The sequence below is a fragment of the Callorhinchus milii genome, unplaced genomic scaffold (genome assembly GCF_018977255.1).
Source record: "Callorhinchus milii isolate IMCB2004 unplaced genomic scaffold, IMCB_Cmil_1.0 Scaffold5, whole genome shotgun sequence".
NCBI classification, from domain to species: Eukaryota; Metazoa; Chordata; class Chondrichthyes; order Chimaeriformes; family Callorhinchidae; genus Callorhinchus; species Callorhinchus milii.
Genome location: NW_024704746.1, coordinates 34,168,075 through 34,187,224, shown reverse-complemented (window position 1 = coordinate 34,187,224; position 19,150 = coordinate 34,168,075). Strand labels below are relative to the sequence as shown.

General features: G+C 38.5%; 1 protein-coding gene across 1 annotated transcript in view; it reads left to right on the top strand.

Moving 5' to 3' along the window:
* The window catches only part of srgap1a (SLIT-ROBO Rho GTPase activating protein 1a), a 105,577-nt gene that overhangs the window by 42,773 nt on the left and 43,654 nt on the right, over positions 1-19,150 (top strand). The window contains 2 exon segments of the mRNA XM_042335139.1: positions 5,729-5,891; positions 16,780-16,842. Coding sequence (XP_042191073.1) covers positions 5,729-5,891; positions 16,780-16,842 — 226 coding nt within the window.

The window sequence follows — 19,150 nt, the reverse complement described above, 5'->3', positions numbered from 1 at the left end:
ACTGCCGATCACAGCGCAGCCAGCCTGGCTCATCAGCAGGACCTGGAAGAACAGACCAGTCACTGGGGGCAGGGAGTCAGCTCCTGTTAACCCTGCAAGCCAGGGTGGTCCTAGCTGGACAAGCAGCGGGAAAGCTTGCCAGACAGCAATATCAATGGCAAGCTTTGCCGTTTTAGCTGGTTAGACTCCAGCAGTACCCCAGTTCACACTCTTGGGTTCTCAAGCCTTGGCTCTTGCCAAACTGCGGCTAATACTTTCTGGAATTAGGTAAGCAGGATGTGTCCCTCCAGGGAGAGAGTGTGCATTCCATTCCAACAATCTATCTCTGGGATTTCTATGTGTTGGTGCAATGCATGAAAATCTCAGCTTAGTGTGGATATTCTCAAGCATGGTGATGGGTTTCCGCATGTGTCAGACACCTGGCTGACAAAAAAAAATGGTGGATCATTTTTGAATAATTCTGTAGAAGCACAAGCTTTATTCCAGGGCAGTCACTATATATAAATGGAGGTAGGAGAACTTTGTCCATTGAAGCGGAACAACTACAGTATTTGGAAACCTAATGCTTCTTCAAATGAAGTCACAGTAAATGTTTGGGCAAGTGTATAAAAAAGATACTGTGTAATTGGGGTTTCTGTTACTGTGATACACAGATATGTAATTTAAGAGATTAATTCAAGCCTAATATAGCAAAGGACTGATTTAAGTGACCGTTTGCCTCAATTGCTAGCATTCTGCCTCTGGATCATTCAAGCCCCTCTATTGGTACTTGAGTTCACATTCCAGGTTAACTCTCCAATGGAGTATTGGAGGATTGCTGCTTTGAGTTTTTTCTGGTGAGTCTTTAAACTAAGGTCTCCTTTACCTGTTCTTCATGTGAATGTTAAAAAATTCCTATGACATTATTTGAGAAGAGAGTTTCTCCCAATGTCCTGGTCAACTAACCTCAAGATGAATTGGTCTCTCATCTCATTGCTGTTTGTGGATTGTAACAGCATAAATGGTTGCTACTGTGCTTAAATAAACTATTACCATACCTCAGTTTACCCCAAATCCTCCATACATTCCTTGGCCAGTTACCACATATAGTGATTAAGTTAATTGCTTATTGCGATCTGGTAAAGAAGAACTTTGGCAAAGACAGGGAAGCTGGTTGTCTACTCCCTGGCGTGGGACAAAGGGAGTGATGCACATTCCCGCCAGCATAAGTCATGATTCCTGAGGCGACATTGCTTAACGAACCTCAGACGTGCTGGCCAGGTTACACACACAGAGTGTTTCAGCTTCCTTCAAACCTTGATGTTCCTTCCTATAGGTCTGTAATGTATTGAATTGCACAACGTGTATGTACCCGTGCTTCCACAGAGATGTGACTTTAAGAGTGCTCAGTAAATGTGGGATTTTGTAATAATGAATAATAATAGTTGCTAGCATCTGATTGAAATGCCTTAAAGTTCTTCACGTAATTAGGTTCTTTGAAGTGCAGCAAATCGTTTCACAAGCGCAGCAACAAATTTTTTAATGAACTATGACCTTAAAAAAAGGCAAGAAATGAATGACCCAAAGCTAAGAGTTATTCAAACTATGATTAACACTTACCAATATTATAAAGTGAATGCTTATTAGAATTATAGGACATTGTGCCAGCTGCTTGGCAACGCTGGAATTAATTTAAGTACCACCTTTGATTGGCATCAGTGCCTAAATGTAAGGCTGATTTGTTCACAGGTAGGAAATATTACCCCGACTTGTAAATAACTTTGGTTTAATTCAATTAAATATCTTGAAAGTGATGGCTTGTCATATTACTGAGAACTATGCATGTTTGCAACTATTCCATCACCTTCATTTCCTGATTTCTATTGGCTGACCAGAAGAAGATGTAAAATATGGCTGAACACAAAGTTTGTGATTGATTGCATTTCAGCTTTGCACTGAAGTGTGACTCACATGTTTACAAGTCTTCTGTTATAATAAACAATGACTTTTTCTTGACCCTGTTGGAAACACTTATTATGGTACCACTGTGTGCAACCCATCGTTGCTCATAAACGGTGACTTGTTATACTGTGGATCTTAGATTGTCCAGAGGACATGTTTCAAAGATAAGTCATGTTCTGTGATGGCAGGATTAATAGGACAAGTAGTACCTCATTCATTTGTTGTAGTGGGCTGGCTACCTGCCTTTCAGAAAGGAATGTGATTAGATCTGGGTCCGTTAGGGCCAGGCTGGTGCACTGAGTGCTAAGCCTCCTTCTCTGATTCCACTTGGCTACTTGCTGCTGGGTATATACTTCTTACCGCTGCTGCTCTGTTAAGGGCAGAACAAAGAGCATTCATTAGATCAGTAAAGCAATATTTCAGCAAGGCTCACTAGTTCTGACTGGGCTTCTTTGGATAGTAAGCCCTACGCTCTGCCATACATAGCAGCAGTCAGTGGAATCCTGGACAATACCATTTTGCTGCTTAGTGTCTGAATTAAAAAGATTTCCTTTCACGCCATTCATTCCGAGGTGAACTGCTGTGCGGACAACTTTTAGTTCAGCACAGAAGGGGCATCGGAGAAACTGTACATTTCTCAGACGCAGGTGGAAATATTTAACACCAGTTGGGTAAGCGTTACATGATTCCATCAGGATGGGAATAATTTTCTTTCAGATGTCTTTTTATCATCAAAGTCTCTGTTTAAGTAAGCTCCAGTCCTGCTCTTAACCAGCTGTTTTATCAAAGTAGCTGATTGATATGACACTTGCCATTCTGTGGGGGGTAAAAAATGTTTCAGTTAATCTCGAGCCTCACTTGATACATCTTCAGTTCCATCTCATGCCCTCTAATTTTGCAATTACAATTTAAGTTAAATAAGGCTGGCTACCTGGCCTTAATCAATATCCATACCTTTCAAGATTTTAAAGACATGAATCAATCTGTTTGTCGCCTGTCAATCTTTTTTGTCTTTTCCACAAGATTAGTATTTTCCACAAATGACTAATGACTTTTTTTTCCACTGAGAAGAGGTTGAGCCATGGATCAATGCTGTGCAGCAGCTTTGTTTTAATTAAAGTAAATGAATCAGTAAACAAAAGAAAGTGACGTTGAACAGCTAAGTTCATGCTTTCCACAGCAGTGGCTCAGCACTTATTTTTGCTGATAACATAAAATCCGCCAAAAGGAATAAAACAAGCATAATTCTCTTTTTGGTTCCCAATTTTTGACTCTGGTCAGAATCAAATCATGGGAATACTTGTTAGATAAAGGCTAACAAGGAATTGGCCCGACAATATGGATTACAGATTCTCTTTAATAGGAATGATGCATTTGGAGCGAAGCAGATAACTGTGCAATTCCCATGTGGTGTTGATCTGCCACTCCAAGTTACCGCCTTTACTTTAACCCTCACTCAGTTAAAGAAAGGAACAAAAGATATAATTTTGTTTTCTGACACGTGAAGGATTTATGACGTAAAACACCTGCTAGAGATTAAATGGACAGAAAAAAGAATTCATCATTCCACAATATATCCCATCTTAAATAGAATTTGCAGGAACCAGGTGCAGAAGGTTTCATTAAGAGCTGTGCTTTACTGGTCAGCTAATCCTTTTCTGAGTTATAATAACTTGGCCTTTTCATCCATCATATGCTATCACACAGAATAAAGGGTAGAATATAGGCTGAATTCGACCTTAATTCTCTTCATGATTCTAGAATTGAAAACAACTATTCGAGGAGCTTGTGTGGTAAATTGCTGTTGTGTAATCACAGTTGTAGAAGACATTTCATTCTTACTGTATACAGCAATCTTACATACATAGAAATGCCTGTGCCAATACTTGGAATTCACCAACAGAGGATGTATGTTGAGGGATATTTTGAATATATGTCCTTATTAGATCGTTGGATCTGACCAAATTAAACAAGTACAGAAATTGTGATTTCTTCATTAAGGTCTCAATGCCTGATGCAAAACAGTCGTATCACAAAGCCTTCAACAGATTTGCTTCAATTCAATAAATGATATTAACCCTATACTATAATAGGTTAGGAAATGAATGGCACTGAAGGTGTGTGGCTGTATGTCAATGTGATCAGTCTCTTAGGCAATATGTGATTCATATTATTGAAGATCCACCTGTTTTCAATTACCACCAGAACGGTGAATGATGGCTGAACTGACATGTCATGGGTAAAGGATCGTTAATTTTTTACTGACATCAATAAATATCCTATTTTTTCAATTGATCAGAATTTTTCATTTTTTATGGACAAAATAATACCCTTCCCCCACCCTATGAAAAATGTTCTGAATAACATTGACCTTAATGGTCCTCAGTTTTAGGCAACCACCCACATAGCCTATTATGCTTAAATCATTGTAAATTGGCTGTTGTGAATGGCTGGTAGAATTCTTCAACGAGATAAGTTGGTTGTTGTGATCGACAAAGAATTCACTGCTCAGAACCCACATCTAAAGTGATTGACGTGATTTGAAAAGGGTAAGGTTGTTCAGAATTGTAGTTCCCTAAAGGCCAGTCAGTGTGTTCCATGGGAGAGGATACAATAAATACAAAGACATGTATTTATTCACAGAATGTGTGGGAGGTAGATCCCGAATCGAAGCTTTTTGTTTGCCGAAGTTAGTTATATTTTATAAATAATAAACGTAAGAGAAATTTGGGATCTTGATTGGAGACGAAGGGGGCACTAAACTACGACTTTCCGTATAAACAGTAGAGAAGCACAGAGAGAATATTTTAATAAATTCAGAAGAAATTAAGGTTTGTGTTTTTATCAAAATCCAAATGAGATTCCTGTTATCAGATTGAACTCTCAACGGGTTGAAGTAAATCATCTTTGCATGATGTATAACACACCTCCACGTCTCATTGAAACATCTCTCAGTGCTTCACAGGATTGTATTGTAAAGTATAGTGACATAGTAAACAAAGCTGCTTCAAATAACGTGCACAGAACCATGAGCGGGCGGGCCTTTAGCCTCTCTGCCCCTATTCTTTGGAACTTGATCGCACAGTCCCTTCACTTCGCTTCTTCCCTTGCCACCTTCAAGGCCTATCTCAAGATCCTCTTCTTCAACCATGCCTTCGGTCATCTTCCTACCCCTACCCTCTCTGCCCTCCACCCCTTCAGATCCCAACCCCCAGCTCGGGTCCAAACCCCTGACTGTCCAGCGCCTTGGGACGTCTTCCCAATGTGAAAAGCATTATACAAATAATCTATTGTTGTTGTCAAAATTTAAAATAAATATTGGAAATAGAGAACAGCAATAACACATTAAGATGTAAGAATGAACAGAATATTGAAGGGTCTCGTGGAATATGCAAACATCAGTTGACTGTTGCTATATATATGTATATATAAAACTTAATTAGAGAGGTTTTCTTCCATGGATAATGAGGTACTGTCAAGGTGTTTTAGGCAAGGTGACCCTTGGGGCAACATAACCCTTATTCTGTTATGGCAACTGCTTCCATCCTAATAAAATGTGGTGATATCCTGGAGATCATCATTAAGAATGGCACAGCTGCACTCCAGCAAGTGGCACGAGCACAGGTTGAATTTTTGTTGCTCACTAGGCTGCTGATTTCAGGGCTGCTGTGGAGGCTATAAATAATTAATAAATATGAATGATTTATACATGATGGTGCAGTTTTAAATAACTTCTACAGTGTGCTTGGTGCAACTTTTTCTGAGAAGTGTTTTTATTTTATTCCAGGAAAGACCAGAATCTTCTATCGCCAGTTAACTGCTGGTACCTGCTACTAAACCAGGTCAGAAGAGAGAGTAAAGACCATGCAACTTTGAGCGACATCTACCTGAACAATGTTATCATGCGTTTCATGCAGATCAGTGAGGATTCAACACGACTTTTCAAAAAGGTATACAGAGCTTCCACCTGTAAATACGATTTTTACAAATATTTTGCCATCAACTTGAATGTCCTGGGTTTTAATTGCAGATCAGGAGAATACTGCAGCTTTCTGAGTATGATTCATTCACAAGGTTACTGATTTTTAACCATCTCATGTCTACTTTACTTGCCTTATATACTTTTTCCTTATACCACTTGAGAGAGAAATAGGGCATCCCTTTGTTACGTGCCAGCATATCTGTACCTGATATCACAACTGTATCGTAGAACAGACCTGAGTCTATACAACATCACAGCTGCTTCCAGTCTACAGTGGCCAGAGAGAAAGCATCTGGAGTGTGCCATAAGTTCTGCCTTAAATCGAATCCTGGAGGTCTTGACATCTGTTGAAGGGTAGAATTTTTGTTGCCTTCCAGTGTTCTTGGATCGTATAACAGCAGGATAAGAGACATGTTTAACAAAGGGTCATTGTAATTTAGCCTGGGGCACTCTGCTTGTAAACCACTCTACCTCACGGTGAAGCTGGGCCATTTTAAACCTCCACAGGTGTCCTTGATTCTCTCCTCACAAGAGGATTCTGGTAACAAGACGGTAATTATTCTTCTAGGATGACTCCTGTTCAGATCGGGACAATGGTATTATTCGGGTGCGTATAGAAGTATTAGTGCCCTGCCCTTCCTGGTAATGCCAGCATTCTTATATGTGTCGTACTCCCAGTGTTCTGGCCACATAGTCTGCCCTCGTATTCCCCAGAAAATTAATTAATTATCATGCGACAGTGCTGGTTGTCTCATTGCTGAGATATTTTGATTCGAAAAGCTACTGCATCAAATTCCTTGGTAAATTCAGATTGATCTGGATACATTTGGACAGCTTGTAATAGACAAATGAAACTCACAATGAGTATATCAGTTTTTATCATTCTAGTTTACATAGATTTGGATTGATCAGACCTGTCAGCAGTAAATATCCATTAAATATTGGTGTGTGTACGTTCTCTTCTCCCCCATCACAACGATAGGTAAGTTGGACACTATTTGACTTCTGTCCAACTTTACTTTGCATAGACTTCTTGTGAAAAATATTGACGTGTTTGTTCTGTTTAAATTCCCCTCACGAGGAAAAATTAAATGCATGCCAAGCATTCAATTATTTTTTTGGAATGGCCCCAGTGTTAGTTGTACAGTTTTACTAAACAGATGTTAGTTTTACAATGTTACAATCAAGCCCATTTAAGTCATTACTTGTTTTTAAATATGATATTAAATTTGATTGAGTTTTTTAGGTAAATTGCTAATTGAAGCACGGGTTGGAGTTGAGAAAATAAGATTGAGATTTCTTAGTGTGCACAAATGATTAACGTTATTGTATGCCCTATAAAATGTCATTACTTGGGTTCCTTCCCAAATGGCTCACATTAACCTGAGAAAATAGTGAGCAGATGGTGGAAGAAAATCACAGGGAATTCGGTCCGTGCACTGCTTGAACAATGATTAGCGGTCGGAATAGGACAGAATTGGCAACAACCTGAAAATGGGTCTACAGCATCGCTGCCTTGGACAGGAAATTTTGAGCTACGGCATTGGGGGAAGTGGGAACGAGATTTGTGGCCAGTCAGTCAGTCTCATTGCAGACCTACTTAAGAAAAAAGAGAGCGGTTTAGGTTTAAGAGCCAGTTGCATAAACATGGATTACATTCATACCAGTCAGAACATCAGGCTCATTCCTTACACTGGCTATACACAACGTACATAGATCACAGCCAATTAGACGCCTGAGCGAATTTCCAGCTTCAATGCTTCCTGACTCTCAAACTATATGAAGCAAGATTCTAGAATAGTCATGCATCCTCACACCTCCACTATTCAACACACTATGGCATCGCTAACAGATCATGGGTAATACAATACAAACTCATTTAATGTTTTTGATGACGTTTTCAGTTTGTTCGACTAATAGCCTTCGGTTAACAAATTCGCTTAATATAGCCAGGTTTCGTTATACACAGGGCAGAACTAAAAATCCATCGCTTTGAATTCACCTCAGCAAGCTTTCCATTTCATGTTTACATCTGAGAATTAATTTTAATTGAAGTTTCACTGGAGCTGCTTATTTTCTTAAGTGTCATTGATTTTTTTTATATAGCAGGTTTCGATGGATTGTGGTGGGGGCGGGTGGAGAGAGAGAGAAAATTGACTTTATGCCTCTAAAAATGGGACTTGTTTCTGTTAATTGTTTTATATTTGACTTGCTTGACCAATCTGTTCTGAAAATCAGTTTAAAATATTTATACTGAGTAACATCTTTAATATTAAGCTTTCAGCCTCCGAGACCCATTAGAAAGTATCAAGGTAAAGTAAGCTAAATAGGAAATTCAGACAGATCTACACTCTTAGGTAATGTACAAATATGACTCAATGTGAATTTTAAAATAATAATCTTTTTGGAGTAGGAAGTGGAATGATCCTTCAGATTGTTAGGTGGGAGAGAGACATTGAGCTCTGGATTTATATTGGAGAGAACTGCGCAATCAATGTGCCTAAACTGTTCTTTAAATATTACTTGGATTAAAATTTACAGGAATTTACAGGATTAACAGGAAAAATGTTAAGGGAGTTCCTATGGTTAAATTCCGTTCTTATGGTTTCAGAATAGCATTGCAGTAAATGGCCTTCAGTTCATTAATCATTCGATTCATTATAAACCAGGAATTTTAATGCCTTTTTTGGAAAAAAGGGAAGAATAGTGTGCTTTTTGTACGGCAGTGAACTCAGATAGATGCAAAGATGTACACGGAAATCATTTCCCGCTAGGCTCCTTGTGATCAAAAATAAATTTGAATCCATCCTTATCTGAATGTATTATGTATCAGTCTCATGGTTAAAGCATGCTCGATGGCCAGGTTGAGTGGTTGGCAATGTACATGGGAGGAATGGATGCATGAGATGCTTTCTGTGTGAGTCACCATTGATTACATAATAGCTTTTGTAAAAAGCCTCACTGACATTTTTTTGTCCCAGTGAGCAGAATCGTCATCTTTCACATCTGCAAAGTTTGGGATTACTGCCTATTATCTTTGTACTCTTGACTTTAACCTGCAATGTTTGCCCAGAGGTTAAGAGAGCACTATTATTTCTGTCCACCAAAGTAAAGGGTTAGCAGGAAGGATACTTGAGGATGGGCCACTGGACATTTAAGAAACTACTTTGTGGAGTCCTGTAGCTCAGTGGTTAGAGCACTCGCTTTGCAAGTGAGAGACCTGAGTTCAATTCCAGGCAGGGCGAAACCTTGGGCAAGTTTCCTTACTCCACACGCCTAATAATAATCCCTCCAAAACCAAAAACAATAATAAATTGGTCATTTTCAATCTACGATTGTTTGTGGGACATTGCTGTGCGCAATTGGCTGCCACGTTCGTCCACAAATATACAGTCAATTCACTTTACAGTGTGTTCTGTGAAGCGCTTTGGGACGTCCTCCCGAAGTGAAAAGTGCTATATCAAATGCAAGGATTATTATTATTATTATTACTTGACCCTGTAATGGGGAAACGATATGAACGGTATCTGGAAATATGAGATCAATTAAGCTGCAGGGCCTTCTTCATCATCTGTATCTCTCTTTTCATCTCTTGTGAAATAACTTTTGTTCTGTTTGATAGGACATTTCTAAATTAAGACATTGTTTTAACCCCTACTCTAAACAATCTGACTGCCTGGTTTCTCTTTGTTCACTAGAAGGAGACATTAAATCAGGTTATGTATTTTAAATTATGAAAATATATATATATCAGTCAGCAAGATTTCTTCCTATTCCTGGCAACTTTCTGTTCCGATTTTTGTCAAACATTTGTGAGATTGATGCCTGACAGTCTGATTGCTCTGTTTTGGAATATTTTAATCATTCTTCTGCAGTGTAATGGAGATTGTGCAGACTGCGAAGAAACAATTTGGTTCAATTTGGCAAGAAAAGCTTGCTTTTGGCCAGCTGTGAGTGCAGCGTGACTTTGGAATGTGACCATCAGTCAGGCTTGCCTTTCACAGCTCAAACTGCAGTTTTGTTGGGAGCTCAGTGGAAACTTGGAAGCTTTTTTACACAAACTGCAGCTGTGATTTTTAAAAAAAATACATAACAGCAAAATAGCCCTTTAAAAGCACAAAAGAAATAATTTGCCGTTTTCAGCAATTCGCGTTCTGTGAAACAGCGACATGTCGCGGAATGAACGTACAATCCCATGGCTTCTTTTCTTTTTGATACTTGGAAAAAAAATCTTGCAGCTATTTTGATGACTACAGAATGAATAGTAATGGGAATCTACAGAACCAATGGGAATGGTACAATGGAACACCTCAGTCCTGTGCTGGAATGTCAGACTAGTTGAGTTGCTCAGGTCTCATGGTGGGGTTGAACCAGAAAACTTCTGGCACCAAGGCAGGAGTACAATAGTGCCAACTGGACACTGAAAAGTAAAGCGCCCTTTGTGGGAGGTGGAAAGAAATGCTGAATATTGCATCCTGTGAATTCCTGTGCGTTACCCTTAAAAAATGCTATCATTGAGAACAATTTGTACCACGACAGCTTGTTTTTTGGTTAAGGTTAGGCTACAGCTAGTTTACATAGCATAACTGAAGAAATTCCCTTCTCTTTCTGAATAAAGTCACGGCACCTTTAACTTTCATCCGAACAGATGGAATGCATCATCCAAACAAATGTCACTAGTGATAATGCAGTATGTCCCCAGTATTGTACTGGAATGTCTGTCTAGACAAGGAGCTCAGAGTCCTGCTGTGTGTTTGTGTGTGTGTGTGTGTGTGTGTGGGACTGAACAAAGTAAAGGCACTGAAAAGTATATGACTCATCCCGCGTTCCAGTTCTCCTGACAACTTTCATGAGCTGAACTGCCCCATTCAGCAGGAGTATTGGATTGGAATTGTGCTAACTCCAAATAATGTGACGAGAGGTCACAGCTGACAGAGGGAGAAGAAACTATTTTGAAGCATTGGAGTTTTTTTTAACGATTCCACTTACAGTTTTACCAACAGCTTACTGACAAAAACAACTTGCATTTATATAGCACCCTTCCTGCAGGGTAGCGTCTCAGAGCCCTTTAAACCCTTACCAAGGTTTTGCAGTAAACTGCATTTGAATGTTCAGCCAGTTCTAATACCAAACTATCTACTTGAAAATTTGAAAGGGGTAGAGAAAGCATACTTTAAAAACACCACTATGGTTATTTTAGGTTGACTGTTAACGAAAAATTAATAATTTAAGACTCACTTTCTGTGCGTCCCTGTAGTCATTCTTAAGCAGCACTGTATTTGAGCATTCCTTTTAGTCACAGAGGATAAGGTTACTAAATATGATCCCAAAATGAATTGAGCTGTACTCTAAAAGGCTGGATATTTAAGGTATTGTATTGGAATTGTGCTAACTACAGTAATGTGTAGAGAGTTCAGTGGTGCAATGATTACTGAATGATTTTGACTAAAACTTTAACAGATATTCTATTTTACATTGAATATGATCGATTTTAAGCCAGTGTAGGAATTGTACATCCTACGTGAGCATCTAGTTTGGTAGCATGTGCGTTATTTTGATATCTAGAGTTATTTGAGCGCACATTCCACAGAGGATTAGATCAGGATCTCTTTGCTTCTTTGGACAACAGGTGACAAGCAGTTTAAAAACCACATCATTATATATTTCAAAGACTGAACTCCTAGGATATTCCTTCTGAAGGTCTCTCGATTAAACCTAAATCTGACATTGAGGAGTGTTGTACAATTATAAGATCTGACCAAACCACATTGAAGTAGTCTGCTTTCCCACATCGAAGATAAGGAAATTTGAAGGAAAATCTAGCTCTGACTGATCTCTTGCACCTCCCAGTAGCTATTTGGAGCATTACTGGATGAATGACGTGTTGAATTGTATGGGAAGAAGAGACAAACCTGAAAGATCATTTAAGTTTTTTGTTCCCCATGCATTTGTAATTTGAAAAGTTAGCTTACCTTTTGTGACTGAAATGCCTCCAGCCTTTTTGCTCCATTCCCTGGAACTCCATCTTGGAGTCCTTTCTATCCCACCCCTCATGAAGACCTTGTAAGAAGAGCCTCAGTTGATTAGCTCTTCTCATTGACTGTGTACTCAGAGTTTATGCTCAGTTAATATTCATCCACATTTATGGTTAATTCATTCACATTTCTTTTCATTACTATCAATCTTCCTTGTACAGTTACAGTTCAGGCAATGGTAGACCACTGACTATTTAGCCTGGCCATCAGAGTTCTCAAAAGATTCCTGAATCATTTCTAGGAACTTCTCTGGTTCCTTTATAATTTATAACTTTTTATATTACCTTCTTAACATGTGGAGTCCTGTAGCTCAATGGTTAGAGCACTCGCCTCACAAGCAAGAGCCCTGGGCTCGATTCCTGGCAGGGCGAAATGTTGGACAAGTTTCCTTACTCCACATGCCTCTGTTTGCCTAAGCAGTAAGTAGAAACCCAGTTGTTAGTCGTTTTTCCGGGGATAATAATTCCTTTAAAAAAAATAATAATAATTTGGTCACTCAATCCATGACTGTTTGTGGGGCACTGCTGTGCGCAATTGGCTGCCGTGTTTTGCCCACAAAATATGCAGCCAATTCACTTTACAGTACATTCTGTGAAGAGCTTTAAGATGTCTTGAAGACGTAATAAGGTGCTACATCAAATACAAGGAATATTATTATAATTCTTCTTCCACCACCTTTGTTGGTATTTGTTCCACGTACATTAACTCATCATAACATTTTCTGATGAATCCATTATTGGAAGTGCCCTTTATAACAAAAAATAATGTGAATAGCAGGAGAGCTGGGACTAATCCTGGTCACTGCTCTCCATTTATCATCTGCTTTCTGTTACCAAGCATATAACTTATTTATTCTGTGTTTACGCTGTCATGAACAGTGCCGCTTCTCTCCAACAGAATAGTAATGTGGAGGGGTACATCACTTTGAATCTCAGTGTAAATAAAATGCCTACAATTTAGCACACACCTATCGGATCCTGATCTTCTTCAAAGAGCAAATTTCTATTACCAGTCTCAGCAAAGTGGAAATTGGTGCAGTCCATGGAGCATGTATGGAATTCAGGCTAACATTATCTCCACAACTTATCACTCAGTTACGTATTCAGTACCATCTGATTCCTATGAGAAAACCAGTTTTCGATCCAACTGGCTAATTTGCCATTAACTTCAACCTGCCTTTAAAATCTCAAATGCCTCCTGGAAATCCAAGTTAATCTTATCCACTAGAAAGCCCTCATGCACCACTTTAGTTCTTCTTCAAAGCAATCTGATAGATTGGTGAGGCATGACTTATTGATTCTAATTATAATGACTAGTTATAATGACTGCTCATTACAGTGTCTTGAGTGCATATATGAGCATTGATAGCATCCTATATAATGGTCCCGAGCATTTTCCCCACTGCAGATCTTCAGCCAACTTAAGCTGTATCTTTATAAAAGTAACAGAAACATGAGAAACAGGGCACTATTTGAATGCTAGTTTAATGGGAGGCAAAGCAGGGAGATGGTAACAGTAAAACCGAGATTGAACAGCTCATCAATAATGTTGCTGGCAGAACCAGGACATTCAGACATTGGAGTAGGTTTTTGTGTTCTATTTAAGGAGGAGAACCTCCTGTTTCTGAAAAGCAGTAACATAGGAAAGTAGCTACTTGCTGAAAGTCAGAACACAGGTGTTAAAACTGTTTCGACAAAGTCAGCACATTTGCAAATAGACTTGCTGAATTTGCAAAGCATTCAAGAGCTGGAGGTGACCTCATCCAATTTGCAATGTTAAATCTAAACGTAGAGCCAAATCTTTACTGATTTCTATTAACTGCTTAACGTATCCCATTCAAATTGTTGGGGCAAATGTTTCAGCTCATAGAGTTAAGGATTGTTCATTCTGGGTAACAAGTATTTTTGTATCCTCTGTATTCCTTAGTGAATTGCAGAGTTAAACTCAACTTTGCCTTGCAGGATGAAAGTGCCCGCAATTTGACAAACACTGGTAATCTTGCTCATAAGAGTGGCCGGGATATAAAAAATTATAGTTTGACGGGGAGTGGGGGGGTGGGCTTGAGGTGATGCTATCTGAAATATTATCCTCTTTTCTCTTTCAGTTCAGATTGACTTACTTGACTTGCTGTGTATTGTTGTGTTGTATTTTATACCACTATTGGGTGGTTGGAGTGGGTGAAGGGAATCTTCCTTCGTACCCACGCCACCTAGCTCCCGTACCCTATTCAATTTAGGAGTGACAAGACCACGGAGTAGCAATTCCCACTACATTCCTGAACATCACTAAATATCTTAAAATGCTTCATTGCTGCTTGGATTCAGTAAACAATAAATCTGGCCTTATGCCAAAGTTAACGCTGTTCTTGTTCATGTGTAGTGTTTCCAGTTTTGGCCTCTTTTTATTTGTGACTGTTGTCTAACAGATTCCTTGCTTACATATATATCAGATTAAAATAATACACCCATTATTTTCCATCAAATATGCTAAACATTCTTATAAACATTCATCGATCTAGAGGGTCAGATGTAACTAAATGGGACTTTCTTCTAAATCTTTGAAATATTTACTGCTGGAGACTGGTTTAAACTGTACTTAATTCTGCCCTGCCATCCCAAAATAATCTGAAAAGATTTAGATGATTGCTTGGTAGATGAGTTAGTAGATGGTTTCCCCACAGCATCTGAGTTGAGATTGGTTGGAATAATAATAATAATAATCCTTGCATTTGATATAGCGCTTTTCACGTTTTCTAGTCGTCTCAAAGCGCTTCACAGAATATGCAGTAAAGTGAATTGACTAATATTTGTGGGCGAAACGCGGCAGCCAATTGTGCACAACAGTGTCCCACAAACAGTCGTGGATTGAAAATGACCAATTTATTATTGTTTTGTTTTTTGGAGGCGTGTGGAGTAAGGAAACCTGGCCAAGATTTCGCCCTGCCTGGAATTGAATCCAGAAATAAAACATTAAGAGAAGTAGCAGCCAAAAATGTAGAACTTTGACCTGGTTCGATTTCAATCCTAGTCAGTTGTTGACTGAAAATTTAAGTTTATTAGGGTTCACCTACAAAATACACAGTCACTAAACATCACAGCAAATCCTATAATTGTAGAAGTCCTGTAGCTCATTGGTTAGAGCACTCGCCTGGCAAGTGGGAGACCTGGGGTCAATTCCCAGCAGGGCAAAACCTTGGGCAAGTTTCCTTACTCCATACGCCTGATAATAATCCGTCAAGAAAAAAAAACAATAATAAATTGGTCACTTCAATCCACGACTGTTTGTGGGACACTTCTGTGCGGAATTGGCTGCTGCATTTTGCCCACAAATATACAGTCAATTCACTTTACAGTATATTCTGTGAAGCTTTGAGACATCTAGAAGATGTGAAAAGAGCTATATCAAATACAAGGATTATTATATTATAATAACAAATTACTTTTATATAGCATGTTTTGCATTGAAAGGGGCTTAGAGATAGCCTCCTGAAATCAATGGCAGTGTATCAAACGCAAGGATTATTATTGTTATTATTACATTGATGTATTTGTTATTCAGGTAGTACCTCAGTGCATTAAATCTTATTTATAAAGTTTTCTAAAAAATATGTGAAAGTGATGCTGAAAGAGCACGAGGTTAATGTAATGCTTTGCTGCCACTTGATGGTCCCTGGTTCGATGGCTCTCTACCCTCTGAATTTTGCATGAGTATCAGTGTTGCAATCGTACTGAGATATGGGAATGGCAATGAGTGAAGTGAAAACCAAACAAAGAAAGTTGAAACTTAATTTCATACCTAGCAAACTGGAGATAGTGATGCAATCTGACCTTGGAGTGTTCCTTCATGTTCAGGCTGGATTGAAGATATGTGATCACACCCCAAATGCTATTTCCATGTTCTTGTTATCCCAAGTAACAATGATGGAAAAATTACTGGCAGATTTGCCTCTTTGTTGCAGTGGGGTTTATTATTTATCCCAGATTTTTGTGTGCGTGTGCATTCAATGCAGCTTCTCAGAAGTCTGGTTCCATTTTCTAACAATGTTATCATTGTTGTTTTGGAAATGCTTTGTAACTTCAATGATTCCTGTAAACAAAAATATTCCAGACTTATCACATCGGTGTAAAGGCTGAATTCACGTCTAGTGTAATTATTTCCTCTCACATCTGGTGTGTGTGTTGCACTGGTGTAGACATTCATGTGTTTTAATATTGTCTAAATATAGAGCAGCGAATGGTGTACACCATACTAAAAAAATACAACTGTATATGTATCTGACGTATGATCTGCAGTTTGTGGTTAAAATGATTTCCATTTTTGATAAGAATCATGTAGTTACAAATGAAAGGTGTATGAAGCAAACTATATTACGTGCTTTTTGCTTTCAAAAATATACAGTCACTACACTTTACAGTAAAACCCTAGGAAGCACGATGAGACAACCTCCCAACGTAAAAGTGCAATATCAAATTAAAGATTATTATTATTACTATTATTAAATGAAAGTCATTGAAATGTTATTGCAATGAAAATAATCTGCCATTTGGTGGTTTTGCAAGTTCGAGGCTATTTTAGCCATGGTGATTCTACAGTAATAAATCTTAAGGAGTGCAATAATTTTCAGTGTCAATTCAATAAATTCCCTGTAACACAGAATTACCAGTTTCCTCTTCGTATTTAATTAGTATTTAGTTGCCATTAGCACAGTGCGCTTACTCGTCTTGAGAGGTATTTCACTCCAATTGATGCCTCGCAACCCCACTCCCCATTAAAGAGATCCCAATGTTCACCAATTTAAATGAAAGATGTTTTCTTTTCCAGAGCAAGGAGATTGGATTCCAGCTGCATGAGGATTTAATGAAAGTTCTTAACGAATTATATACGGTAAGCACATTCTTGTAATAGATGTTTTGAAAGGCAAATACAGCATTCAAACATTTAAATCTCTTTTTGGCAATTCCGCAGTTCTTCTGTTAAATGACCAGGACAGTATTATGTTCTGTTTTAGGGGGGAATAAGGAAGTGGCATCTGAATTTGCATGTTGAGCTCTACTCCCCACTGATGATCATTAATATTGCTGCACAGTGAGTAGTTTAAAAGCTAGACTCTCTCAGTTGTTCTTAGTTCGAGAAGGGTGCACAACATGTCTGTATGAACAAAAATCATTAACAATAATAAAGTGCGCATTGGTTATTTATGATTAGGCTATTCTTACAGATATCAATATTTATGGCATCCAGTGTGTGTATGTGTGTGCGTGTGTGACTGCAGGCTTTTCTTGAGAGAGTGATGCCTGATGAAGTCAAGTTACGATTTTGATCTCATGGCATTGTTGTGGAATTCTTCCATTGACCATGCAATTCACCCTGACACAAGTCAGTAAATAAATCAAAGGCCACTTTCATTGTGCAAGTCACCCAATCGTTCAGGCTAAACTACAACCCACATGTGTACGAAGTGATCAATTCTGAAACCGATCCCGTGCTAATTTTACCCTTATTCATCTGGGTGTTCACCTTTACATTCAAATTTATAAATAAACAAACTCTACCTCCTTAAACTGTGATTTAAAAAGATAGGAACAGACAGTAGTTTCGGCATAAAGAACATGTCCTTTGTTAGTAACAAACTAGCTAGCACTGATTGTGTTCCATTAACTAGTTTGATTTATTGGACTTGTCACAGTTTTAGCTGAATTAAAATTCAAAAGTAAAATTGAGTTGGAATGACACTCAGTGAGATCCCAATCTTTCCTATTGCCATTAATCCACTTGTCTTCCAGCCAAGATTTGTTTTTACCAGTTGCAGTATTTCAGTATTAGGGGGAAAAACTATTTAATCCATTTGTACGTATAAATTACACTTGATTATGGTATATTGTTCAGATGTTTTAATTGCTAAAGAAATTCGCCCTCACAGACATGCTGTGAGAGTTTGAGGAAGGTATTTTTAAACTTGCTGGAGGAAATTGAATTTAATTAACATTTATTTTATTATCATTGTGAACATAATGAATATGCCCTTAGAGACCTGGTTAAAGATTGTTGTCTAATCTAGTTTACGTGATATTCACCCTGCTGGAATATTATCTCACCTGCTGCGGTTTTGTAAAGTTAGGATTTCTGAGGTTTGAGTTCTCACTGAAGATGTGGGTTCTCCAAACCTTCACTCTCCAACAAGAACATTGGTTGCCCATTGGTAATAATCATTAGCTGCAATTCATTCTTTATCACTGTTAAAGTTCTTTGATGTCAATGCCTGTGAATCTGACCAGGAATCACAACTTCAAAGTCACAACCTTGGAACCCTGGTTAGTGGGATAGGAAGCTTATTCCTTTTTATTAGTTTTAAAAAAACTTCTATTTAATTGTTGATGACTATATGCAGTGAGGGCAGTATTGGGGGTAGATCCAAATAAATACATTACATGTTTCTGAGTTTTAACCACATGTTAAACCTCAGTGTTTTCCATGCCCTTCTTCACCTGAACGTGTGCTGCCATATGGTTCCATGAGGCGCAGCTTTCTTCACATGTGAGGCTGGACTACTAACATTTGGCATTGGATTGTGAGGGATCTGCAAGCATACACAAATGTCGCACAGTGATCAGGAGTGTCAACTCTGATGAATTACTTTTCGCTTCCTATATCTGAGAATTTGAAGCAATCCCACACTAGCTCTGATCAAAGCTAGGACCTATTCCCCAGATGGCCTAATGGGTAAAGGTACCATCCAGTGACTAAACCACATAGACTGAACCGTACAGAGCAGAAGATGGTAAGTTTGATAATCAGCAAGTCTAAGTTAGTGGATCTCGACCAGGGCGCTGCAAAAAGGCCCTTAGCACAAGAGATGGTAGTTTGCTCAATTCAGCACAGTGGAACCACAAGGGGTTACTGGTAGGTTCTTTGTAACTTGGCGTGACGGAATTTATTTTTGGATGGTTGCACCATTTGGAAATCATGAAAGATAGATTTAAATGTACTGGAAATAAATTGAGACTAGTTGAATTGAGTTTACATACCATATACGCCTGAATAGAAGGATCTAAATATTCATATTCTGTGAAGCACTTTGGGACGTCTAGAAGACGTGAAAAGCGCTATATCAAATGCAAGGATTATTATTAAATAGTCGGTCTCATTGAAATATGTCATTAAAGCAGTAAAAAGTATTGACTATCTCCATCAC